Source organism: Rhinatrema bivittatum, chromosome 2 (genome assembly GCF_901001135.1).
Source record: "Rhinatrema bivittatum chromosome 2, aRhiBiv1.1, whole genome shotgun sequence".
Taxonomy (NCBI): Eukaryota; Metazoa; Chordata; class Amphibia; order Gymnophiona; family Rhinatrematidae; genus Rhinatrema; species Rhinatrema bivittatum.
In genome coordinates, this window is record NC_042616.1 from 39,720,748 (window position 1) to 39,748,662 (window position 27,915).

At 46.4% G+C, this 27,915-nt stretch overlaps 1 protein-coding gene across 1 annotated transcript; it reads right to left on the minus strand.

The window, feature by feature from the left end:
- On the minus strand, positions 1-26,929 carry LOC115083858 (zinc finger protein 271-like). The gene is made up of 5 exons (XM_029587898.1): positions 26,895-26,929; positions 26,578-26,758; positions 24,808-24,934; positions 12,417-12,536; positions 1-6,274 (listed from the first exon to the last, which is right to left on the minus strand). Exons 2-5 carry the CDS (start codon positions 26,599-26,601, stop codon positions 3,501-3,503), a joined length of 3,045 nt encoding a protein of 1,014 aa, XP_029443758.1. The 5' UTR covers positions 26,602-26,758; positions 26,895-26,929; the 3' UTR covers positions 1-3,500.
- Positions 26,930-27,915: the final 986 nt, after the last annotated feature.

Below are 27,915 nucleotides of genomic sequence, written 5' to 3' on the forward strand. Positions count from 1 at the left end.
AACTTTATTTTTATAAAGAAAAAAAATGAAAGATGATGGAAATTTGCCATTTAATGCCACAGAATTTTGAAGAATCTGCCAACGGGAAACCAGGATCTCTCTATATCATCTAATTCGATAAGGCCCGTACTGCCTTCAGCTCTTGTAATGTACACTCTCGGCATACACCAATGCTCATAGATTACTTGATGATCATGGAGATGTTTTTTCGTTCAGACATTCAACTGTTTAAAATCTTTAGCAGGCCAGCTGAGTGAGAACTCATATCTTATTTCCTTATGTTAAAACATTTTTTAAAATCTATTTCAATCTCTTATGGAATTCTTTACTGATCTTTTCTCTCTGTAACTTCTGCTGGATTTTTTTTCATGTTTGCCATCCTCTAGTTATTTAAATACAACTTTCTGTTCAAGTTCTTTTATGCTACAGTCTTCAGAGAGATGTTTTCAGTTTTGCTTAATTTTCCCTTAAGGAACGTTGCCTAAGCACATTTGTCCAGACCGAATGTTCACCTAATGTCATCTGAGAAGCTCTCTGCTCCTCTTAAGTTTTCCCATTACATGGCAATCATAGGAACTATAAAGCTTCAAGTCATCTACAGACACTAGGTGCAATGTCTGCGGATCATTAATTTCCTGGATTCAGTGCCAGGTAAAACAAGAGAGGTAATAGGGAACATCCCTAACATAGTCCTGGATCTTAATGTTAGAAATGACATATTGACCATCTTCAAAATTCAGGTGGAGTGTAGTCTGCCACTTTTTCACGGTGAACTTAATGTATGTATTCCGTCAATCCCGGGTTCACTCTGTACATTTCAAGGCAATTTATTAGCCAAGAACGTGGGTCCCTATCTCTTTTGTGCGCAAGAGAAGAACCATCCACACCTTAAGTCTGCCTGTGAGGTGGCAGAGAAGGGGGTGAAGACCATCACTGCTGTGGCCCTGAAAAGTACAAAGCCCATCATCTGAAAACTGGCACCACAATTTGCTCTTACCAATAACTGTACCTAATTAAGTCTGTGGGATCCTGATATAAATTTCTCCAGAACTTTCCTGTTGCAGCTTTGGTTTGTGGTGCTTTAACCGTATTAATGTTCTTTTCTAGGTCCTGGTAGAATTGTTTTTGGTTCTGTCTAAATGTTTTATTTTGATGTCACTTTGCTTATCTCCTCTACAGTTTTTGTGCTTCTGCTAATAGTTTCAATTTGTTATTAGAGTATAGCAATTTAAGGCCTCCTCCTGTTAGTACAGTGTGTTTCAGTTATAGGTTTGGGATTTTGTCATCATTTTTAACATCTTCACCTTTTTGAGGTAGGTATTATTATTTATTATCCACCTATAACAAAAAATTGTGCTAAGCGAATTACAAATGATATCATCGTCAATACCCTTGTCTATCAGTGACACTTCCACACATAAAGAGTCTTGGTTTTTTTCTATATGTTTTCTCCATGAAGGATCTGTTACCTTCCTCCTTTTGCTTCTGGCCTAGAGTCCGTAACTGCAGGACTCTCTCAGTTATGAGTTTTGCTACAAAATGTTGTATCTGATTTATTTCTGTGATATCAATAGATGGCTCCTTTATCTGGTTCATGGCCCTGTTGATCTTTCTTATCGTATTTGACAAATCTGATCAGTCCACTCATTGTTCTCTTTTCTGATAGCATATTTATAAATGATCTGGAAAGGGGAACAATGAGCGAGGTGATCAAACTTGCATTTACACAAAATTATTCCAAGCTGTTAATTCACAATCAAATTGGGGAAAATTACATCCAAAAGGCAGAGAAAATGTAATGTGGTCAAAGGCAAAGTGATATGCATAGGAAAAAATAATCCAAACTGTAGTAACACAATGTTAGGTTTCATCTTAGGAGTCACTACCAGGAAAATAATCTAGGCATCATCATAAGAACATTAGAAATGCAATCCTGGGTCAGACCAAGGATCCATCAAGCCCAGTATCCTATTTTCATCAGTGGCCTATCCTGGTATAACGTACCTAGCAGGATCCCAAATAATAGACAGATCGTATGCTGCTAACACCCAAGGATACGTAGTGGCTTTTCCCAAGTCTACCTGGTCAATAATGTTTTATGAACTTTACCTCCAGGAACTTGTCCAAACCTTTTTTTAAACCAGCTATGCTAACTGCCTTTGTCACATCCTCTGGCAATGAATTCCAGAGTTTAATTATGCATTGAGTGGAAAAAATGTTTTCTCTGATTTATTTTAAAATGTGCTCAAAATACCTAGGGTGCTGTAACAATTCTGTCAAATCATCTTAAAAAAAAAACCACAGAACTAGAAAAGGTACAGAGAATAGTAATCAAAACGATATAAGGGAAGGAATGACTCCCAACTGAGTAAAGGCCTACGGGGTTAGGACTGTTCAGCTTGGAAAAAAGATGGCTGAGGGGGGGGGGGGATATGACAGAGGCACATAAAATCATGAGTGGAGTAGAAAGAGTAAATGTATATTGGTTTTAACTTTCACAAAATTCAAAGATTAGGGGACACTCCCCAAAGGTACTAAGCAGCACATTTAAAACCAATCAGAGAATATATCTTTTCATTCAATATACGTTTAAGCTCAGATAGTCATTGCCGGAAGATGTGGTAATGGCAGTTACTGTAGCTGGGACTGAGTAATGTTTGGACAAGTTCTGGGAGGAAAAGTCCATAAACAGTTATTAATCAGGAAGGCTATGGAAAAGCCACTGCTTAATTCTGGGCATAAGCAACAAGGAATCTTATCTACTATTTGAGATCCTGCCAGGAACTTGTGACCTGGATTAATCACTGTTGGAAACAGGATGCTAGGAACGATGGACGCTCAGTCTGACCCAGGCTCACAATTCTTATGTTCTTTTTTTACTTTGGGTTTCAGATTTATCTTCAGGAGTCTTTCCCTCTCCTGGATCCCCAGCCCACTCATCCATTTCCACACAGGCCAGGAGCTCAACTACTGACTCCTCCATCTCCTGATCTCTCTCTTTCCTTTCCTCTTCACTCTGCTTCCTGGCTTGTCTTACATTGCTTTCATCTTCATGTGTTGCACCATTTTTGCTCCCTGGTACCTCACCTGTTACCATCTCCAATTCCTCTGGCTGCTCTGGCCCCTTTATCCTGGTGCTGCTTGGCTGTTTCTCCCACATCTCCTCTGGTGCTTCTCTCCAAATCTCTTTCAGTCACTGTTTCTCTTTCTGCATCAGCGCTTTATTGTTCTAATATGTTATCACTTACATATTTCTTGTCTTTAAATTTTGTTAAGAGATTTTACACTTTGCTCTATTTCAACATCTTTTCTTGGATGTTAGTATTCTTTTCCAGTTTTTGGTATATTCTCTCTGTAATCCTCTTAATTCACATATAGGTTTTTGTGTCATGAAAATTAGCAGCACATTTTCTCCTTTTTATCTTTAAAGGTCTACAGAACTGTATCATATCCCTTTCTTTTGTCATCAAATCTTGTGGTCTGACACCTGCTATAGTGGTTCACACATTCCTGTATGGATTGTCTGGTGGCTTGTGAGGTGTGTTATGATTCAAGCTTCCACCACCTTCTGTATATGTAAATGGTTTTACTCTAGTGTGGATTCTCTTGTGGCTTGTAAGTGATGACTTGTGACTGAAACTTTTACCACATTCCGTACATGTGAAGGGTTTGAAACCAGTGTGGATTCTCTGATGTATTGTGAGAACTCCCTTTCTCATGAAGCTTTTGCCACATTCGGTACATGTGAAGGGTTTGACTCCTCTGTGGATTCTTTCATGGATTATGAGGTATCTCTTCTGACTGAAGCTTTTACCACATTCAGTACATGAAAATGCTTTTACTCCAGTGTGGATTATCTTGTGGGTTGTGAGAGATGTTTTGCGACTGAAGCTTTTACCACATTCAGTACATGTGAAAGGTTTGACTCCTGTGTGGATTGTCTGGTGTTTTGTGAGAACTCCATTTGTCATAAAGCTTTTACCACATTCAGTACATGTGAAAGGTTTGACTCCTGTGTGAATTCTTTCATGGATTATGAGGTATCTCTTCTGACTGAAATATTTACTACATTCAGTGCATGTAAATGGTTTTTCTCCAGTGTGGATTCTCTGGTGACTTGTAAGAGATGTTTTCTGACTGAAGCTTTTGCCACATTCAGTACATGTGAAGAGCTTGACTCCTGTGTGGATTCTCTGGTGTTTTGTGAGATCTCCCTTTGTCAGGAAGCTTTTGCCACATTCAGTACATGTAAATGGTCTCACACCAGTGTGGATTCTCTCGTGGCTTATGAGAGATGCCTTCAGACTGAAGCTGCTACCACATTCAGTACATATGAATGGTTTTACTCCAGTGTGGATTCTGTGGTGGACTGTGAGAGATGTCTGCTGACTGAAGCTTTTACCACATTCAGTACATGTGAAGGGTTTTACTCCAGTGTGGATTCTCTGGTGGCTTGAGAGTCCTTCTTTTCTCCTGAAGCTTTTATCACACTCAGTACAAGTAAATGATTTCACTCCACTGTGCATTCTCTGATGCATTGTGAGAGATTTCATGTGACTGAAGTTTTTGCTACACTGCATAAATGTAAACAATTTCACTTCAGTGTGGATTCTCTGATGGCTGTTGAGAGATGACTTCTGAGTGAATCTTCTACCACACTCAGTACATTTAAATGGTTTCTCTCCTGTGTGGATTCTCTGGTGTTTTGTGAGACATTGCTTTCTCAAGAAGCTCTTACTACATTCTGTACATTTAAATGGTCTCTCTGCAGTATGGATTCTCTGATGTTGTCTGAGTTCCCTCTTTGTTGTGAAGCTTTTACCACATTCAGTGCATGTAAATGGTTTCAAACCAGTGTGGATTCTCTGATGTTTTGTGAGATCTCCCTTAGTCATGAAGTTTTTACCACATTCAGTGCATATGAATGGTTTGAAACCTATGTGGATTTTTTCATGGATTAAGAGGTGTTTTTTCTGAATGAAGCTTTTACCACATTGAATACAAGTAAATGGTTTCACTTCAGTGTTGGTGCTCTGATGTATTGTGAGATCTTCCTTTGTCTTGAAACATTTGCCATATTCAGTACATGTAAATGGTCTTACTGCTGTGTGGTTACTCTGGTGCTTTGTGAGAGTCCCCTTTGTCATGAAGCTTTTACAACACTTAGTACATTTAAATAATTTCTTTCCAGTGTGGATTCTCTGGTGCCTTGTGAGTTTGTTCTTTGCAGTGAAGCTTTTACTACACTGCATACATGTAAACAGCTTCATTTCAGTGTCTATTCTCTGGTAGACTTTGACAGATTTCAAGTGAATGAAGCTTTTACCAAACTCAGTAGATATAGATGGTTTGATTGTTCTGCGGATTCTCTGGTGGCTTTTGAGCTCTCTTCTCTTTCTGAATCTTTCATCATACTCTGTACATGAAAATTTTCTCTTTTCTTTGTGGAGTCTCTGGTTTTGTGAGAGGTTTATCTTTGTACTGAAGCATTTTTCAGATTGTGCACTAGAGAATGATCTCTCACCAATTTGGGTATTTTCATGTCTTGAAAAGTCTTTCAACTGACAGAGGCTTTTATTATATTCATTGCTTGAATTTTGTCTCACTTCTTGATGGAAGTTTAGGTGTCTTTTGAAGTTTTCTTTTTGATTTAAGGTTTTGTCACCATCAGTATATAAAACTGTTCTCTCTTTTCTACAGCTTTTCTTGTATTTTGTGAGGTTTGCTTTATTAATAAAGCTTTTTAAATACTCTATGTTTGTACACAGTGTCTCTTTAATAATTTTCTGGTGCTGCATTAGTTCTTCCTTCCTACTGAAATCTCTCCCACACTGAGAACATGTAAAAGGTGTCTGTTCTGTGCATATTTTCTGTTGCACCTGAAGATCCCTGCTCTGTCTGAAGGTTTCCCCACAATCTGTAGTTGCAGTTGGTTTCTCTTCAGTGTGAGATTTCTGCTGTGATTTCAGAGTTGCAGGATCCCTGAAGAATATCTCACATGCATCACATGAACATCTTTCTTCTGCTGTCAGGTTTCTCTGCTCTTCCCCTGTATATGTAACATTACTAGTACTTTGCTGACACAGAACTGAGTCTCCTATTGAATTTCTTTGCTTCTTTTGTGACATGTATTGATTCCTATCCTTTCTTCCTAAGTCTGAACAGGAAGAAGTATCCTCTTCATTTGTTTCTGAAAATACCTTGTTCCCTTCCAGATTCTCACTGAGTTCCCTGTGATGAGTCCATGAATTACTGTTTCTGGGATCATCTTTTTCTAGATTAAAAAAAAAAGTAAACATTGGGTGTTATTGTAAAAGGAGGATAGTGAAGGATGTTCACAACCATCCTGTCACAACATTGCCCTGCAACACTGATTACTGTCCTGTTGCATGTGATAAAAAATATTGGTGCATCCTGTACCTGCTTCTGGTGATTGTGGAGGACAACTGTCAAAGCCATTTATGTGGGAAATTAGTACTTTATGTAAGAACATAAGATATGCCATACTGGGTCAGACCAAGGGTCCATCAAGCCCAGTATCCTGTCTTCAATAGTGGCCAATACAGGCCATAAGAACCTGGCAAGTACCCAAACAGTAAATAGATCCCATGCTACTGATGCTGGTAACAAGCAATGGCTATTCCTTATTGATTAATAACAGTTTATGAACTTCTCCTCCAGGAACTTATCCAAACCCAGCTACACTCACTGCCTTATTCACATCCTCTGGCAACCAATTCCAGAGCTTAATTGTGCATTGAATGAAAAATAATTTTCTCCAATTTGTTTTAAATATGTTACTTGCTAACTTTATGGAGTGCCCCCTAGTCCTTATATTATCCAAAAGACTAAATAACATTATACATTTACCAATTTAAGTCCTTTCATGATTTTGTACACCCCTATCATATCCCCCCTCAGCCATCTCTTCTCCAAGCTGAACAGCCCTAACCTCTTTAGCCCTTCCTGATAGGGGAGCCGTTCCATGCCTTTTATCAATTTGGTTGACCTTCTCTGTACTTTCTCCAGTGCAACTGTATCTTTTTTGAGAGGCGGCAATGGTGAAAATACTTACCTGATAATTTGTTCTCTTTAGTGTAGACAGATGGACTCAGGACCAATGGGTTATGCTCCCCTGCCAGCAGATGTCTTCGAGGGCATGGCTGAGCAGCTGGACACCATGCAAGCCACAGCCGGTAAGTTCATCTCATCTATAAATGGCCAAGCTGTAACAGCTGTACACATCACTTGGCATAAGATGCTCACAATGCAATGTGCGCCTCTGATGCCAAATGGATACTTGCTGCCATTGGTACTTGTGTCTTACTCTTTGTTTCCACAGCTCTTGCTCACAAAGCTGCTGGTCCCAACCATGAAGCCCCAGAGACAAACAGCACACCAGCCCTTTTGCAGAGGGCCTTGATGACGGATGCCCAGACCTAGGTGAGCGAGGAGGAGGAGCAGCAGCAGCAGCAGCAACAGCCTCAGGAGGCTATGCAGATGCTTCAACCTCTGGGCTCAATGTGTCCCTCAACATATCTGGCTTCTTGACTGGGATCCAGTTGATGCAGCACAACCTCAAGCCAGCACACCACAGCACCAGCCTAAAGCATCTGGCCCTTGGCAGGAACAGTCCAGCAGCCTCCTCATGCCACATTTGGAGGTCCAAATGTCAAGACTCCATACCACCAGCAGCACTGGCAATAGCCCCTGCACCAGCACCAACAACATCCTTGCCACCAACAGAGGAAATCCATGCATGAGCAGCTGGACCCACTGGAAAGGAGGCATGGGGCATACCTCTGCCAGATACAGACAGAGCCAGGCCCTGCGGGATCAAAATTACCACCCACACACAGGGTGTAATGATGCTGGCCACATCAATCAACAGTATGACCAACGTGCTGTTGAAGATCCCTCAAAGGATGCCTGAGCATCCCTAGCATCACTGGACTCCACGCCCCACAGCAGTCCCCAGCCTGATAGATGCCTTAGGGGTAGGCCCCCAGAAGACATGCCCCCCCCCCCCCACCAAGTGGCAAGCCACGCTGTAGCAAGGATCCATGAAGCACCAAAAGTGGTGGCATTGAATGCCAGCTAAGAAGAGTTGTATCAACAATCCTGGGTGGTCCCCTCTAAAGGGTTCCTGTGCCAGCTAGATGGAAGAAACCTGCTGGGCCCATCCTAACTACAGAGTTCCCGTGGTGGATAGTAGAAGGGATGGTCTACTGTCTGTCATTGTGGTCCTGCAGCTACCTCTAAAGCCCTCCTCAATGGTCTGCTTGTATTCCATCCTCCCTAATGCAGCCTCCAGTCACAGTCCATGTCTCCATCTTACCATGTCTCATATCCTGCTCTTGATGCTGGTGTTTGTCTCATCTCAGCTTATGCTGCTGCTGCCTCCATGCTGCTGTGCATTCTCCTGGGACTCCTGCCTCCATGCTGTGCTCTTTGGTCCTGGTGCCTTCTTGCTGAATTCTGCTGCCTTGGCCCTTAGGCTGTCCCCTTGAGTGTACTCTTTCAATATGGACTGTCTGGGGCCTTTTCCTTGCCATCACATAGTAAGACTACTATCAGCTCCAACATTAGAGCTGTACTGTAGCTATTGGAAGTACCACGTCTACTTTCTGTGCTCTCTGTTGTAATCATATTTGTGCCAAAAGAATGATGCTAGGCCTGATATGTAATGATGCCAATTTCAACAATGTATGTACAATCTACACAGAATGTGCTATTCAATTTATTTACGTTTTGTGCTATTTGCTATCTTGTCCTTGCAGAACGTGATTACCAAAGATTTTCAAACAGTTGACTACATATGTCTGCTAATAAAGTGGTCACTGGTTTGAAAAATACAATATCTGACTGGATCATTTCATTGTGTGGTTTTGGTCTTATCGGTTCACTCAGTACAAAGTTTGCCCTCCACATGACCTTGCATGCTAAAATGCCCTTGCACATTCCAACTAGCAACTTATCTAGCAGGCAAGACCATATGGACTAGGCCATACAATTGAATGCTCATGTATACTCCTAAGGCAGACAGCCAGAGTTAAACAAGAAGCTCCTTACTGGGGAGCTTCAGTATTGGCTCCTGTTGCCACCTTCTCACAGCATACTGTTAGCTAACTCTTGGTTACATGGGCCTGTAGTGTTCAGGTCTATACCCTGTCTAGTACAATTAGTGGGGAAATACTTGGCTATAGGTTTAGTAGTTATATCTTCACTCTGTGGGGACTCAATAGGTTGTACAGCTATGCGCCAGTCACAGTGGAGCAATAACAACGCATTAGCCTCTTCCATAGTGAAGATATATCACCTCTGACTATACAATGGCCCTTCTCTCTGGCTATGGCACCGAATGCTCTCATTATATCACTCTTTTGTCAGAGGCGTACTTGAAAAGTGACTCATGGCCAAGGTGTGGTTGATCTGTAGGGAGCTGAAATGTGCAGCTGAAGGTGCCTAGTCCACAAAGTACATTGTTTACATGTAAAGCTTGTGTGGTGTTAAGGGGAAGTTACAGTCATCATGATACAAGCTTTTACCTTGGGCTCCCTTACTTATGTCATGACTCAAAGGCTATCTGTACCCAACCATTTGTAGGTTTCACACTAAACCAAATATGCCATCTACTTGCAGACTGCAGGAGCAGGGTGTCAGCTGCTGTGTGACAACTAAGGAGGGGGAGTGAGAGAGTAGTGGCGTGTTGAGAATGTCCACAGGCCAAGATCAGAGGCCTAGAGGGATGCTGCTGCTGCTTGGGACCAGGCAGACTTCCACAGACTGGCTGGCACCCCTGTATTGGCCCGGCTTGGGGATCTGATAAGTGTAAAATAAGGATGGCCTGGTTTCCTTCATACCTCAACAACAGGACCCAACAAGTCCAAATTGACTTTTACTTCTTCCATCATGTCTCTGAGCTCTGGGATACCTCAAGGTTCTGCCCTTTCTGCTACCCTATTTAACCTTTAACTAACTCCTTTATGCCGCACCCTTGATGACCTTGGAGTTCACCATAAAATTTATGCCGATAACATTCAATTCTTCTATCCTCTAAAGGAAACATAAGCCCTTACAGAATTTTTCCTTACCCACTGTCTTACAACCATCCAAAAAATGGCTCCACAGCAATAAATTAGCCCTCAACATCTCCAAAACGGAAATCATCATTTTATCATGCCATCCTGTCGATCACACACCCAACAATTTTTTCTTCGATTCCCAGCACCATCTCCTAAAGCGTACGCAATCTGGGAGTCACAACTGACCCCTCTCTCTCCTTGTGCAACCATATAAGAACTATCACCAACTCATTCTTCTACAAACGACTTCTCCGTCACCTTAAGCCCCTTCTTGAACACTCCAACGTGCAAGCAATGTGCCCTGAAGAGGACGCATATGCGCCCTTGTCCAAAGAATCACTTCTAGGGTGGCTGCCATCAACCCAAGCACCTGTAGATAAGACCAAACCGTCAGGCATATTGTTTTTGTCAATAGTTGCACCTGCGCCATCAGTTTTTGAATGCAGATCTCCAGCAGGAACACTCTGCCTTGCTTCTTGTTGAAATGATCACCAAGATACTCCAGTGTCTGGAATGGCTGCAGATTACCTCTTGGCCAAGTTCACCACCCAACCTAGTTCCTGTAGCAAGGAGATCACCTTGCATGAGGCCTGAAGACACCCTTTTATGCTCTTGGCCTGAATTAGCCAATCGTCTAAGTACAGGTGAACCAGAATGAAAACCTCTCTAAACACTGCCACTACCACCACCATGACGTTGGAGAAGGTTCTGGGCGCAGTGGCCAAACTGAAGGGTAGCGCACGAAACTGATAATGTCTTCCCAAGACAGAGAAACACAGAAAAGCATTGATGCTTCAGCTGGATAGGAAAATGGAGATACATGTCTGACAAATTTAGAGACGTAAGAAACTCCCCTGATTGTACTGCCATTATCACCGAGCATATGGTTTCCCTGTGGAAACGAGTCACTCGCAAATGACAGTGAAATCCCTTGAGATCCAGAATGGGGCAAAAAGAACCCTCCTTCTTGAGCACAACAAAATGAATGGAATATTGGCCCATATTCTCTTGTGACATGGGCCCCCTATCTCTTGTTCCCGGGGGTGGGCTGGCACACCCTTATTGAGGCAATTGGGGGACACTGCAATTTCAGCCCGTGCGCTGACTGGGCTGCCTGAGACCTACCCAATGGTCGAGCCCTCTGACAAGCTGCTCTTCTGTAGGGGCGAAAATATTTGAAACCCCTAGCATGACCTCTCGTGCTGAATGAGCGCAGTGTCCACTTTTTATCCTCTGGTAACCGAGGATCCTGGGACTCACTCCGCTTATTGGCCATTTTTTTTCAACTCAATTCCAAACAAGAGTGATCCTTTAAAAGGCAACTTCGTAAGATCAGAATTTGAAATTGTATTTGGATGACCAATTCCTCAGCCATAGCCGATGCCAGGCCGCTATCACAAAAGTCACCCCCTGGCAGAAGTACGGATCAGGTCGCAGCCTGCAACTGCCAAAAAGGCGGCTGCCGGTTCCATCACCACCCTGGAATTCAAGCCAGACTCATCGACTTCCTGAGAGAGAAGCAAGCAAGAGCGAGCCACCAGGGAGCAGAAAGAGGCTATCTGCAAATCCATGGGCCACCGCCTCAAAGGCCTGCTTAAGGATGGCCTCAATTCTCCTATCCTGAGCATCCTTCAGTGCCGCTCCCCCTTCTACAGGGATGGTCATCTGCTTGGTGATGGCACACACCAGCGCATCCCCTTTCAGAAAGTGCAACTACTCTCTTCTCCATCTGATCCAGGGGGTACAGAGCTTCCAAGGCTCGTCCCCCCTTTAAAATTAGCTTCCAGGGCGCCGCATTCAAGATCAATCAATTCTTGAACAGCAACCCATGATGCTTTACGCAAAGAAACTAAAATGGGATCCTTCTTTGGCTCAGACATGGAATCAGCACCCGGAGCCCCCACTATCTTCAGTGTCCGGGAGATCAGAGCTGGCAACTCATCTCTATGAAATTAACATAACATTGTTCTATACGGCTCCAACCCTGGAAGAATTTCCCCATCCTTTCAGGAGCAAGGACTGCCTTCATCATCCGTGCCATCTGGGTTCCTATCAGCGTGACTCGCAGTGGGGACAAAACACACTCTGACGCTTACCCGCGGCACCAGGCGTGATCCTGAAGTCAGATTTGGCTGGCTCCGCTGAATATGCCTGAAAAAAAAGACTGCCCAGCGGCACACCGGTTGAGCAGCTCTGTCCTGTAACAGAAACCCTGTGAGTGATTAGAGAGCTCTCCAGAGGAGCTTGTGCAGGGGTCTCTGCAGTTCCCAGCTGCTCCTTCCACTCCTCCTCTCAGCAGTTTTACCCCATCCCTCTCATTCCTGCACTCACCTGAGCAGCTGCTTCTCCCAGTTTCTCTTTCCTCTGATCCCGGCTCATCCCTGATGTACGGCTCTTCCCCTTGTTCAATGTGGGATATAATATCAGGGGTGACGGTCGGAGAGCCTGTTCCTGGGGTGAGAACACCACATTAGCTCTCCCATAATCACTCTGGATGTGATTCCCCCACATTCAAGACTTGGAAACATTTACAAGAGAAAGAATTTCACCAACTTCCGTGAACAAAAATATTAAAATGCTCATTTAGAGGAATAGTTTCAGGGCCTTGCAGGTCTCAGAAAAGTCTCATAAACCCTCTCTACTCTTCTTCATTTTAGTCTGGTTCCCACAATGACTAGTGCAGTGCATTATCAGCCTCTTTCAATATGCACAAGCTTCCTTATCCCTTGTACAACATACGATTCCCAGTCATGACATCCAGAACGTCTGGAATAGGATGGAGGTAACACATTGAGCATGCTCAGACTGATGTCAGCTTGGAGGCAGGGCAGGAAACCAAAAATGTTTTCCTACCTCCCTTTCCATATGAAACACTTTCCAGCCCCTCACCTGCCCCTTTCTCTGGAGAAATCAATGGGAAAAACAGAAACCAAAAAATAAGTGAGACATTCTGATTTTATGGCCCTCTCCCATCAGACCTCCGTGGCTGTCCCTCACTTTCTCTCTTAAACCTGCACCTTCCTCATCACCACTTCCCTACCTCAGCCATTATACCATATCTGGCTCTTTCCACACACACATCCCCATCACCACCTCTTTCTTTGTTTCACAAACCCTCCCCTCCACCTCTCTTGCATTCATTTCCTCCTGTTCTTTCCCCCTATCTCCCCACCTTACCTCTCTCACAGTCTCCCTCTACTGTTACTCGATCCCAATCAGTCATAGTTGCTCCCCATACCCCCCCCCCCCCAGGCTTAATGTGATGGAGCCAGCAGGAGGAGTTGGGGGTCTACTCTGCTGTCAGATCCCAACCCCCTACTGGTGGCTTTACAGGTATCAGAGAGCTCAAGAAATTCATTCATTTGTATGTTTGTTTATGCAATTGTACCATGATTTTATGAGTGTGGAGCACAGAATTCCCCTCCTGTGCAGAATTCTATTTTCTGCACAGAATTTGGCAAAAAAATGGAGCGGGCCCCAGTGTTCTATCGGCAGAACCCATCCCACTCGCAGTGAGGACGTAGCAGGCCCTGGTGTGCCGTGAGTGGAGCCCATCACGCTCACGGCGAAGATGGTGCAGGCCCCAGTGAGAGTGAGTTGATGTGTGTGTGTAAGACTGCGAACCTGTGAGGGGTGTGAAAGAGAACATTTTGTGGGAGCATGGATGTGGGTGCCAGAGAGAAGTAGTCTATTGTGAGGAGATTGTAAAGGAGTGTGTATATGTGGGAGAGCTTGGGAGATGGTGTGTTTGAAAAAGGGATTGTATGCATGTGAGGGAGTGAAGGTGCTTGTTTGTTTTTTTTTGTGAGAGAGGGAGCCTATTTGAGGATATGTGTATTTGAGAGAAAGAGGGGCCTGTGTGAAGAGATGTATGTGTATGTATGTGTGGGTGTGTGTCTGTGTGAGAGAGAGAGGGAGCCTGTGTGCAGGGGTGTGAGAGAGAGACACACACAGGTAGCCTATATACATATAGTAACATAGTAATAACAGCAGAAAAAGACCAAAATGATCAATCTAGTCTGCCCAGCAAGCTTCCCAAGGTAGTAACTGCCGCTCCGTGCAGGTTACCCCCATGTTTCTCTTAAGGGTAGTAACTGCCGCTCCGTGCAGGTTACCCCATGTTTCTCTTAAGGGTAGTAACTGCCATTCCATGCAGGTTACCCTCATGTTTCTCTTAAGGGTAGTAACTGCCTCTCCTTGCAGGTTACCCCCATGTTTCTCTTAAGGGTAGTAACTGCCGCTCCGTGCAGGTTACCCCCATGTTTCTCTTAAGGGTAGTAACTGCCGCTCCGTGCAGGTTACCCCCATGTTTCTCTTAAGGGTAGTAACTGCCATTCCATGCAGGTTACCCTCATGTTTCTCTTAAGGGTAGTAACTGCCTCTCCTTGCAGATTACCCCCATGTTTCTCTTAAGGGTAGTAACTGCCGCTCCGTGCAGGTTACCCCATGTTTCTCTTAAGGGTAGTAACTGCCATTCCATGCAGGTTACCCTCATGTTTCTCTTAAGGGTAGTAACTGCCTCTCCTTGCAGGTTACCCCCATGTTTCTCTTAAGGGTAGTAACTGCCTCTCCTTGCAGGTTACCCTCATGTTTCTCTTAAGGATAGTAACTGCCGCTCCGTGCAGGTTACCCCCATGTTTCTCTTAAGGGTAGTAACTGATGACCATGGATCATTAAAACCGTTCAAGTATCAGAAGGTCTGTATCATATCACCCCTGCTCCTCCTCTCCTCCAGGGTGTACACATTCAGGTTCTTCAACCTCTCCTCATAAGTCATTCGATGGAGAACGTGCGCGCGAGAGAGAAAGAGGGAGCCTGAGAGTGACTGTGAGAGTGCGAGAGAGAGAGAGGGACAGAGGAAGCCTCTCTGTGAGGGGCAGTACTGAGAGAGAGGTCAAATTCTAGGAGTGGAGATAGAGGGGGAGGGGAGAGATAGTGGCAGGTGAAGGAGTTGGAGGGGCCTGAGAAGGCAAAGTGAAAGGAGACTGGCCAGGGGAGTAGGGAGAGAGGGCGGAAGGGACGCTCTTACTTCTAGGGAAATTCTGCTCAAATATTTAAAACTCTGCATCTTTTTTTTTTTTTTTTTTTTTATAATTTGTTTATTAATTTTTCCATTTTACATAATTCAAGTGTACTTCATTATACAACATTGTTTTACCAATTACAAGAAAAAGAAAATCATTCTCTATTATATTCTCATCTATAATCATTTACCTTGGCAAAACTTAATCTCAAAATCTTTATGTATATTTTTTATCCATTTATAAGAGAAACATTAAGTTATACATCTGAAACCATCCTGACTGATACAAAGAGAGGAATACTTTAAAGAAAACCAGAATAATTAGATAATCAGCTCTGTTTTGCAATTAATCTATTTCTAATCCCTTTTCTTTCATGGTTCTACCGGGGATGAAGTTGCAGGTAATCGTGTTTCAACAAATTGAATTAAGTGTTCAATTTGAGTGAATACAAAGGATTCTGTGCCCCTCTTTAATACGCAGCGGCAAGGATATTTTAAGATAAAAGAAAATCCTAGTGCCAAAACCCTTTGTCTTAGTTCTAAAAACTGTCGCCGTTTAGTACGGGTAGCTAATGATAAATCCGGAAAGATTTTTATATTTTGTCCAAAATATTCTATGGGAAATTTTTGAAAATATGTTCGCATTAAGGAACTTATATCAGCTGTAGAAATCAAAGACACCATTAAAGTTTCTCTTTCTAAAACTTGTATAGCTGAATTCTCGAGAAAACTTGTTAGATTAGCTGGGATAGATATTACTGGGCCAGAAGTTCTTTTTTTCAAGAAAAAAGGAAAATTATGTTTCTTACCTGATAATTTTCGTTCCTGTAGTACCAAGGATCAGTCCAGACTGCTGGGTTATGCCTCCCCTCCAGCAGATGGAGTCAGAGAGAAAACTGAAAGCACCCCCTAGATATACTGGTGTGCCACCTGCCAGCCCTCAGTATAATGGATAACAAAGCAGAGAAAAACTCCTCCGCCCACTTAGCCAAATAACCATGGCAACTGTCTAGATCAAGCAGTAACCTGAAAACCAGTAAACGCCTGCAGAAAAGCAAAGCGCAAAGAACTGAAAACGCAATGCGCAAACTAAGCAACTCACAAATAGGAAAACAGTACCTTCTAAAATGTAAAGACGGATAGTCCACTTACCGTGCTCAAGTGTTACAGCTCAGTGAGCAAAGAAGTGTCTCGAGCGGACTCTCTTGCGCATAAAATAGGGCGGGCGTCTGGACTGATCCTTGGTACTACAGGAACGAAAATTATCAGGTATGAAACATAATTTTCCTTTCCCTGTACGTACCAGGATCAGTCCAGACTGCTGGGATGTACCCAAGCCGCCTTAAATGGGATGGGACCCCGAGAGTCCCGCTCGAATCACACTGCTGCCAAACGAATCAGCCGACGGCCCACGAACATCAACTCGATAATGTCGAGCAAAGGTATGCAACGACTTCCAAGTGGCAGCCCTGCAAATCTCCTGGCTAGAGACCAGAGTATTCTCCGCCCAGGAAGACGCCTGTGAACGGAGAGAGTGGGCTTTAAGCCCGTCCGGGACGGACTTACCACACCCAATGTACGTGGACGCTATCGAGCTCTTCAGCCAGCGGGCAATAGTAGCTTTGGAGGCCTGTAAACCCTTTTTGGGCCCTTGCCACAGCACAAACAGGTGATCCGACCGCCGAAAATCATTGGTGACCTCCAAATATTGCAAAATCACTTGCCGAACATCCAGACGCTTCAAGTCGGCACCGTGAGAAGACTGCAGCTCCTTCTCCGTGAAAGACGGCAAGTCCACGGACTGATTAACGTGAAAAGCCGAGACAACCTTAGGCAAGAACGAAGGAACCGTACGTAACGACACCCCAGAGTCCGAGATACGCAAGAACGGCTCCCTGCACGAGAGCACCTGTAGCTCCGATACCCGACGTGCGGAAGCTATGGCCACTAAGAACACAGTCTTAAGGGTGAGATCCTTTATGGAGGCTCGCCTAAGCGGCTCAAAGGGCGCGACCGTGAGACCCTTGAGTACCAAATTCAAGCTCCAGGAAGGACAAGGGGCTCTGAGCGGAGGACGTAAATTGCGAACACCTCGCAAGAATCTGGACACGTCCGGATGACATGCGAGAGAAGATCCTTCAATCTTCCCTCTCAAACAACCCAGAGCCGCCACCTGGACTCTCAGAGAACTGTAAGCTAAACCCTTCTTCAGACCATCCTGTAGAAAAGTAAGGATATCCGCTATCTCCGCACGACGTGGCTGAACTTGGGCGGTCGCGCACCAGGAGTCAAACACTTTCCACACTCTGGCGTGGTAGAAGGTCTCCGCGCGCGAAGCAAGGTAGAAATAACCGGTTCTGAATAACCTTTCTTTCTCAACCGCCTCCGTTCATAAGCCAAGCCGCCAGACAAAAGCGATCCGCTAGATCGAAAAATACTGGTCCTTGACGAAGAAGGTTCGGAAGATGGCCCAACCGTAAGGGCCCGTCCCTGGCGAGATTGACTAGATCCGCAAACCATGGTCTTCTTGGCCACTCGGGAGCCACCAGAATCACTGGACCCTGATGGGATTCTAGACGCCTTAACACCTTGCTGACTAAGGGCCAGGGGGGAAACACATAGAGTAGGGTGTGACAAGGCCATGGAATCGCTAGCGCATCCACCCCCTCCGATCCGTGTTCTCGCCTCCGGCTGAAAAAACGCGCTGCCTTGGCATTGAGCCGAGTTGCCATCAAGTCTAGTCGCGGCACTCCCCATCGCCTGGTGATGAGACTCATTGCCTGGTCCGAGAGCTCCCATTCCCCGGGATCCAAATACCGACGGCTGAGAAAATCCGCTTGAACGTTGTCGACGCCTGCGATGTGAGTGGCCGCGATGCGGGCCAGGTGGCGCTCCGCCCAGGTCATCAACAAGGACGCTTCGACCGCCACCTGCTGACTTCTCGTGCCGCCCTGGCGATTTATGTATGCTACCGTGGTTGCGTTGTCTGTCAGGACTCGAACCGCCCGACCCCGTACCATTGGCAGAAGCTGACGCAAGGCTAGGCGTACTGCCCTGGTCTCCAGACGGTTGATGGACCAAGACGCTTGGCGAGGGGTCCACGCCCCTTGTACCGCCCGTGATTGACAGACTGCTCCCCAGCCGGTCAGACTGGCATCCGTCGTCACTATGACCCAAGGGGGGGGCTCGAGGTCCACTCCTTGCAAAAGATTGTCCGGAACCAACCACCACGCTAAGCTGGACCGCGCCGGCTCCAACAGTGGTAACTGCACTCCGTAATCCTCGGATTTCTGGTCCCAGCGAGAAAGGAGAGCCCTTTGCAACGGCCGCATATGAGCAAAAGCCCATGGCACCATCTCCAGAGTAGACACCATATGTCCAATGACTTGCAAATAATCCCAGGCCGTGGGCAATTGGAGATCCAGAAGCCTCCGTACCTGAAACATCAGATGCTCCATCCTCTGCTGAGTCAGGAATACCTTGCCTACCAGGGTATCGAAACGTGCTCCCAAAAATTCCAACCGTTGACTTGGAAGCAGCTGGCTCTTTGCAAAGTTGACCACCCAGCCTAGCGACTGAAGTTGCTGTATCACCAACTGGACAGCCCGGTTGAACTCGCTCTCCGATTTCGCCCGGATGAGCCAATCGTCCAAGTAGGGATGTACCAATATTCCTTGACGTCGCAGGAAAGCCGCGACCACCACAAGAATTTTGGTAAACACTCTCGGAGCCGTAGCTAGGCCGAAAGGAAGGGCGCAAAACTGGTAGTGTTCTCCCAACATCATGAATCTCAGATATCTCTGATGACGTTCCCGGATTCCAATGTGAAGGTATGCCTCGGCGAGATCCAAAGAAGCCAAAAATTCTCCCTTGTGGACGGCCGCAATAACAGATCGTAGGGTTTCCATGCGAAACCGGGGAACGCGTAACGCCTTGTTTATCCGCTTCAAATCCAGAATAGGACGGAACGTACCTTCCTTCTTCGGGACTAGGAAATAAATGGAATAGCGGCCCGTTCTCGTCTCGTCCGAGGGAACGGGTAGCACTGCTCCGAGGGCCCGTAAGTGGTTTACCGTCTGGGCTATAACCAGTTACTTTTCCCGAGGCCCGCAAGGCGATATCATAAAAAAGTCCCGGAGGGGTCGAGCAAAGTCCAATTCGTAACCGTAGCGTACCACGTCGAGAACCCACTGATCTGATGTGATTTTGGCCCACTCCTCCCAAAACAGGGATAAACGACCTCCGATGCGGGGGAAGGAGGAGTGGGCCAGCGCGCCTTCATTGGGAAGGTTTCCCGGCGGATGGTTGCTGTGAGGATCCCAATCGCTGCGGCCGCCTGCCACGAAAGGAAGAAGACCAAGGAGACCATGATTGCGACCTTGGACCTTGCTGCTTCTGTGAAAAAGAACCGCCCCTACCGGGGCGAAATCTGCGCTGCCCCCTGAACCGGGATCGCGCATTCCCGAAAGGACGAAACTGACGGGGCTTGTCCTCTGGCAATTTATATACCTTATTATCCCCCAGGTCCTTGATGAGTTGGTCCAATTCCTCACCAAACAATAACTTCCCCTTGAAGGGGAAAGCGGCTAAACGTGACTTGGACGAGGCGTCCGCCGACCAACGGCGAAGCCAAAGTAATCGTCGAGCAGCGACCGCTGAGGACATAGTACGGGCAGAGGTTCGTAACAAATCATACAAGGCGTCCGCTGTGTAAGCCACCGCCGCCTCCACACAGTTAGCCTGCTCCGCCTCGGCAGGCGGCAGCTCCTGAGTGGTAAGCAATTGCTGAACCCAGCGGAGAGTGGCTCTCTGCACCATACTGCTACAAGCCGCTGCACGGACTCCTAAGGCCGCTATTTCAAACATGCGCTTCAGGAGAACCTCTAACTTTCTGTCTTGAAGATCCTTCAACGCTACTCCTCCCGTGACCGGAATGGTAGTATGCTTCACCACAGCGGTGACCGCCGAATCCACGGCAGGAACCTTAAAAATTTCCAAAGACTGTGCGGGCAGAGGGTACAACTTATTCATCGCCCTGCTAACACGCAGGGATGCCTCTGGAACCTCCCATTCTTTAGAAACCAGCTGCACCACTTTGGGATGCAAGGGAAAAGTTTGCGGAGGGGCCCTCAAACCCGGCATTGCAACATCCCCCGTAGAAGTATCTGTGTCTTGCTGCGGGGCGGGAATCTCTAATTCCTTTAACACATGCTGGATGAGAAAATTAAGCTCATCCTTGCCAAACAGGCGTAAAATTTCGGGGTCATCCCCCTCGAGAGCCTCCTGTGGTTCCGAGACCCCTGCCTCCGCAGCATCCGGAGATCCCTGGTCGACATCAAGTCTTCCAGGATCACCTGTGCCCCCAAAAGATATATTGCCGGTTCCCCCTGAAGCTCCCGCTTTTCTAGTCACCCCCGCTAAGCCTGTGCTGGGAGAAACCCTAGGAACCTTCGTGGGGGGAGGGTCATCCGGCTCCCAGCCTGCCTCTGCCTCTAAAAATGCCTGATGCATTAACAGTACAAACTTTGATGAGAAAGGAACTCTCCTTTTAGTGGAGCCCGTAGGGGGAGGGGCTGGAGGACCATCCAGTGCAGTTTCACTGCGCGGGCTTAAGGCAGGCGGCGATAGGGGAGAGGAACCCTCATCCTCCGATTCCAACTCGGCAGGCTGCCGCGTGTCTAAAATGGCCGCCGGCTCCCTCCCACAGGGAGGCGGGGCCGACGACCGCGCGGCAGCCAGTCTCCCCTGCAGAGCAGAAGAAGAAGCCAAAGTGCCGCTGCGGGCGGCGCTCGGCCCCCGGGAGGGTCCCTCGCCCCCGGGAATACAACGGGAGCAGAGGCCCTCCCTGGAGAGTCGCGCCCCCGCCCTGCCACAGGCCGTGCAGGCCGAAGACCGCGGCATTCAGAACTAGGAGAAAAAACCGCGCCAAAGGTAAGAGCTCCTGTACAGCACTAAAAGCGCGCCAAGCAGAGAATCGCCAAATCGCCGGGTGAACAGAAAGCCACCCCCTCCGGAGTCCCTGGTGTGCACGGCAGGCTAGGGCTTTTAAATAGAGCACTGCCTGCCCCCAGCAGGACTTACGTGGCTGCGAAGGAAATTTATTTTATTTTTATTTATTTTTTTTTAAAAAGAGCCCTCTTCAGTTAGTAGAACACTGGCATAAACAGGGGGGGGGGGTGACCAGCCCACCGGTAAACTCCCCCGCAGGACCAAGGGAACCTAATCCGGGCAAAAAGAGGGAGAGCCAAGCTCTCCACGCCTGCCTTTAAAACTTGCGATAGCCAAATAAAACTCCCACAGAAAATCCAGTCACATAATGACTTTTTTTTTTTTTTTTAAACTAAAGAGAACCAAGCGTCCCCTTGCATTGATCTAGACAGTGCAGACAATTTAGTCAGACAAAGAGAAGAATACACCTGATATTAAATTTAGTCAGGACAGGACCGCAGGTTATGCCTCTCGATCTGCTGGAGTCAGAGGAAATACTGAAGGATGGCAGGTGGCACACCAGTATATCTAGGGGGTGCTTTCAGTTTTCTCTCTGACTCCATCTGCTGGAGGGGAGGCATAACCCAGCAGTCTGGACTGATCCTGGTATGTACAGGGAAACAAGAGTTAATTGATATCATATTATCATCTGTAAATCCAAGAACTTCTATTAAGAATTTTTTGAAAGAAACATATGGTATTTCCCCAGCTATTTTAGGAAAGTTAATAACTCTTACATTTAATTGCCTAGTACTATTTTCAATCATTTCTAATCTTTTTGAACATAGAGACTGATCCTTTATCAAGGCAATATTAACTGCTTGTACAGCTTTAATATTGCCTTCTACCGTAACAATTTTTGCATCTAATTCATTTACTTGTTGTTGTATACCATCATTTTGTTTAGACAAATTTGAGGACACAGAGTCAATTTTCTTTTCCAATCTGTTAACCGTCACGCTTAACCCGCTAACTAAATCCCACAGTGCTCCCAGAGTTACCGTTTCCGGTCTAGTTGTTAATTGCCTGATGTCCTCCAGTAGTTCTCTTTGAGGAACTTCACGTTGTTGGTCACTAGCATTTATTACTGCCTGTGTTGTTGTTCCCTCATTATGCTCCATGGCTAAAGCGGAGGCAGCTCCCTCAATAGCTAGCCCTTGACCAACCTCATCGGTAGGCAGTGCTGCTGCTCCTTCGCTTATGGTCTGTTGGGCTGGAGGAGGGCGTAAAACAGGGCTGAGGGAAGCCTCATCCAAGGGAGCACCTCGCTCCTCTATCGAGATACTTCCAGCGGATTCACTGGGACCCTCCTTTTCTAATTGCTGCATAAAACGGTCTATTTCAAGTTGTAATAGGGGGGGCAGAGGTTCAGAGGGAAACACCCGAACCCTCCCTTTTCTTTTTGCCGGCATCTCACTTTGAAATATTAATGAAATAAAGAGTTTTTTACCAGAGCTGTCTCTCAGTCGATGGTTCAGTATTTGAAGACGGCAATGTTCCTCCTCCTATCCGACCTGCTCCGGACTAAGCCGGACCAAGCCGTGCGCACCCCTTAAGTGCGCACGGCTTTGGCGGCGCGCCGCAAGCGCTCAGGTTTTCACTGCGCTCCGGCTCCTCCCCTCACGTGGGCCTTGCGTTGTTCCGGGCTGAAGCAGGGGGTAACAGACGCCGTTCTCCCGGACGTCTCGGCAAGCGCTCAGGTTTTCACTGCGCTCCGGCTCCTCCCCTCACGTGGGCCTTGCGTTGTTCCGGGCTGAAGCAGGGGGTAACAGACGCCGTTCTCCCGGACGTCTCGGCAAGCGCTCAGGTTTTCACTGCGCTCCGGCTCCTCCCCTCACGTGGGCCTTGCGTTGTCACTCTGCATCTTTAAGTAATAACTTTTTTTCTGTATTACATTTTCAGTTAGTTACTTAACAACTCTCATGTATATTGCATTATTCTGACCAATATAAAATTTGCAGAATTGCCCAGAATTTTAAAAAGATTTTGTGTGCAGAATTTTAATTTTTTTGGTACGCAGAATTCCCCCAGGAGTATTTTATCGTACCTCGCTTCAATCTTTTAAGGAGATAGTGAATAACAAATTAATAAAGTGAACTAAACTAAACCTCAGACTAACTCAGCCTCCAACAGCCGCCTAACGTTAAGCTGAAGCTGCAGCCCTGCCATTAATTGAGCACTGGGAACAGCCTCCAACTGAAATAAGTGTCTGTTGAGCGGGACGGAGACGGTGAAGAGGAAGTTTTATTTATTTATTTATTTAACACTTTTTATACCGACCTTCATAGTAATAACCAATTAATAACCAAGTAATTAACAATAGGGTGGATAACCAAGTAATTAACAATAGGGTGGATAGTTAAGAGAAGTTAAGGTGGAAGTTAGGATGGAAGTTAAGAGAAGTTTCCACTGGCTCTGTGCAGGGTGGCTCCTGATGGCTCCAGTTGTTCCTGCAATTGCCACTGTCATGGACTGGTGCACGCTACCTGTGGTTGAGAAACACTGCTATGTGGGACATCCATTCTATCTTCACCAGAACCAATGCCCCGAGTTTCCTGAAGAAACTCAGGTGCGCATTCTGGGTAAAGAGTTACAAATGTTTATCCTATAAGAACATAAGAAATGCCATACTGGGTCAGACCAAGGGTCCATCAAGCCCAGTATCCTGTTTCCAACAGTGGCCAATCCAAGTCACAAGTACCCAAACATTAGATAGATCACAAGCTACTATTGCTTATTAATTATCGTAATAGCAGTTTATGGATTTCTCCTCTAGGAACTTATCCAAAACGTTTTTCAAACCCAGTTACACAAACTGCTGTAACCACATCCTCTGGCAATGAATTCCAGAGCTTAACTATGCGCTGAGTGAAAAAGAATTGTATCTGATTTGTTTGAAATGAGCTACTTGCTAACTTCATGGAGTGCCCCCTGGTCCTTCTATTATCTGAGAGAGTAAATAACCGATTTACATTAACTTGGACCATGTGCACAGATTTGCATATTAAATATGAATTTAATTAAAAAAAACAAAATAATTTTCTGACATTTAAGTGGTTAATTTATTTTATCTTTTGTGAGTTTTTGTATGAAGGATAAGAGACTTTATTGATGTGTGTGGGGAAGTTTGGAAGGGGAAATCAGTAAGCGGATGAGATCTCAAGGACAGCTGAGGGGAAGGAAAGGGGATATCAGTTACGGGATATCAGTTACGGTTCCTTAGCGATAGTTTTGGTTCCTTGTAAACCGGGGTGATATGTATACTATACAGGAACCCCGGTATATAAATTCTTTAAATAAATAAATAAATAAATAAATAAGGAGGGAAGGAGGGAGAATCTGAGATGATGGCAGGAAGGAAAGAGATATGAAATGTGGGAAACAGAAGGAAGGAACAAATAAGGAAGGGTCCAGAATAAGAGGAACAAAGAAGGATCTGGGATGGGAGACAGAGAAAGAGAATTCAGGATTTGGAGGAGAAAAGGGAGGAGGAGAGGAAGGTGGGATGATGGATTTTCTTGATTTGGAGGGTGTGTGTGGAGAGAGAATATCCAGGATGAGGTTTGAAAAGAGAAATCCCTTCACTCTTCTTCTCCTCCTCTCATCCTGACCCAAATCCTCTCTCACTCATCCCACCCACCCCCAGTATTAATCAACTTTCCCCTCTCTCATATACAACTCGCCCACCCCTAATCCCCTCAGTCCACTTACCCAGTGAGATCAGGGTCTGATAATTCTCTTTCATCACCTCCTTGTAAAGCTCCTTCTGTCCTTCATCTAAATCCTCCCACTCCTCCTGGGAGAAATAGACAGCGATGTCCTCAAAGGTTACTGGGACCTGAAGCACAAACCCGGAACACACTCAGCACCTTCTGCATCCCCTCCATCGGGAGACCTCCCAGAGCAGGGCAGGGGGAGAGGTTTCATGGGGTAAATAATTCACAGCCACTTCACACACACACACACAGCCCCAGCGCAGGATTAAAGCAACTGAAAGCCAATTAGAGAACCTGGGACACAGAAACTTACTCTGGAGGTATCCTGACCTCGCACCTTACATTCAGAAGGGTCCTAAAGTGCCTGCTCGGAGTCCTAATAAACAGGCCGATACAGTACAGCGCGGACGCAGTTACCCCGTTTCTAACCCGCTGTGTACTCTACAATTTGGAAGCGTAAGTCTAACCCGCGATTCACTATCTGTTTTACCGATCCTTACCGCTTCTTGAACTCGACACTTATCCCTTTCCGCCCGTGGCATGTATATGAGATGTAAACGATCCGATTAGCTATTCCCTCCGATACAGTAACGTGCGCCCAGATTATCGCCTTTTTAACCGTTTTGCCGCGTCTTTAACCTGCTAATTTACCGCCTACCCTTACCCCTGCATTAGTGTGGTGTGACAGCAATAGGCAGGCTCCGGTCACAATCGACTCGACATGTTATTAAGCAAATGTGAATAAAGTGTAACAAAAGTTAACTTACTGCATGTGAATTGTCTTTTGAATGACAAACAGTCCTCTCTCCCCCCCTTCTGAAGCAAGGCGCAGGGCGAAAATCGACTCGACATGCTAGTAAAGCAAATGTGAATAAAGTGTAACAAAAGTTAACTTACTGCATGTGAATTTTCTTACAGTCCTCTCTGCCCTCCTCCCGAGGCGCGCACCGCGGCTCCCCTGCCTCCCGGGGGCAGCCGGCGGCAAAAGCGGCTTCCAGCAGCCCCAGCTGGCAAAGGTGCAATTTGACGGGCGCTCAAGGCAGTGAAAGCGTATGAACGAACGCCGTGACGTCACACACGGCGTGTGTTCATGCACCTTCACTGCCTTGAGCGCCCAAATTGCACGTACGGGCGTGCGTTCATCCACCTTCGCTGGCGGGGGCTGCTGGAAGCCGCTTTTCGCCGCCGGCTGCCCCCGGGAGGCAGGGGAGCCGCGGTGCGCGCCTCGGGAGGAGGGCAGAGAGGACTGTAAGAAAATTCACATGCAGTAAGTTAACTTTTGTTACACTTTATTCACATTTGCTTTACTAGCACGTCGAGTCGAATTTCGCCCTGCGCCTTGCTTCGGGAGGGGGGGGGAGAGAGGACTGGCAATCCCCCGATGCCCGAGCGTAGGAGAACCATCACCTTCCTGGTACCTGTCATTTCAAATGACATTTGAAATGACAGGTACCAGCGCACCCAGGATACTGTATAGGCGCTGTATAGCGCTGTATACAGTAAAATGGATTACGCATTCCTACCGCTTCATGGACGCGCTTTGGACGCGGCTTGCATTTGCGTCTAATTTAAATACTGTATCGAGTGATATGTGAGCCGAACTGTGCATGCGGCAAACGTGGGTGCGCCTGGCACTGCCGCACTCTTTCTACCGCACCTTACTGTATCGGCCTGAAAGTCAGGGCTGACTCTGCAGGGTCCCAGGTTAGAAAGCTGCAGCAGGGTTTGTACAGAGAGGGCAGGAACCTGGAGGGCAATCTCCTACCTGGGCAGAAGCTCCTGCAGGCATTTTCCTCGCTGCTTTTGCTGCTCTCAGGATCAGAAATGAATCGGGGACTCTTCCTCAGGCTGGGGAGGGTTTTGCCTCCTTTAGTGCAGCCCCAAGGGCAGGGAAGAGCAGAAGCTCAGATTTGGGGTTGGAAGTTTCTGGTTTGCAGCTGTTTTATCTGCAAATTCAAAGCGAAAAGAAAGAATAAAAAAAACCTCTTCTGTGTCTCTCTCCAGCCCACTGCAGCTCCTCTTCCTGTCCCGGGGCCACGGATCGCTGACATCACGCGGGGGAGGGGGAGGGCAAAGCTTTACCCGGAGGAGCACGGGCGCGGCCATCGCTGGGTCCCTTCTCTTTGAAAAGCAACTTCCTTCCTGAGGAAATCCTGAACCCGGAAACAGCGTGGGCCGCCGCAGGGCAGGAGGGAGGGAGCATGCAGCGGCCCTGCCACCAATGCCCAGGGAGGGCCTGCGAGGCGGCCATAGTCCATGAGCTGGATACCTTAACCCTGCTAATGAGCAGGGCGAAAGTTATTTGGGAGGGGGGGATTTATCCGATTAACTTCCCTAGCCGGATAACTTTTGAATACGGAGTAACTCTCCTAGCTGTCATGGGATCGGGGGGGCAGGGAAAGAAAATGTTTTAAGAGGCGGATTTTCAGCCCAGGGTCTCCCCCATATTCCTCCCCACCCCAACAACCACCCAGTTCCCAACTTTGAGCTTGCTGCACCTTAGGCTGGAATAGGCGCCCTCCCTAGACTTACTCACGTGCTGTGCAAAATCCCACCTTTCCGAGGCTGCTTTTCAGTCTTACCCGCAATCGACAGCACCATCCCAGCTGTAGGTATAGTGAGTTATGGCAGGGTTTACAATCTCAGCAGAGCAGGGTTTTTTTTACCTGCAGCCATGTGCACGCTTTGCTCCGGATACAGCAAGGAGTTCTGTGCGCATAAAACAGGATGTGCTGCTGAGGGCCCGCTACAGCTTCTGCGGGTGCCAGAGGGCCTACTGACTGGGTACAATTCAGTTTAGGGGACACCAAAGGGGGCCGCAATCACCACAGATTGATCCCAGGCTGTCAAGTTTTACTATGAGCTGAGCTATGATCAGGATGCAATGAGAAACGACATACAGAGAGGTAGCAGGAATAACAAGAATACTATTACAGTGGAGCACATCTTATATAATGTCCAGTTTGTACAAGAGCAGGGTCACAGCCTGTCTCAAGACTTCTGTGCCCGTTCTTTTTTTTTTTTAATTTACTCTTTATTAACCATTTACTAATAACAGTGTACAAATCTTAATCAATGTACACATGTCCAATACACAGTAAAA

What these genes read in the sequence shown, in the direction of transcription:
- LOC115083858 (XM_029587898.1), bottom strand. Translation starts at nt 26,601, where the DNA reads ATGCCTGCAGGAGCTTCTGCCCAG. An exon ending in CTGCAGGAGCTTCTGCCCAG is followed by an intron (nt 24,935 to 26,577) that starts GTAGGAGATTGC and finishes TTTGTGCTTCAG; the next exon opens with GTCCCAGTAACCTTTGAGGA. An exon ending in TGGGAGAAGCAGCTGCTCAG is followed by an intron (nt 6,275 to 12,416) that starts GTGAGTGCAGGA and finishes TTTTTAATCTAG; the next exon opens with AAAAAGATGATCCCAGAAAC.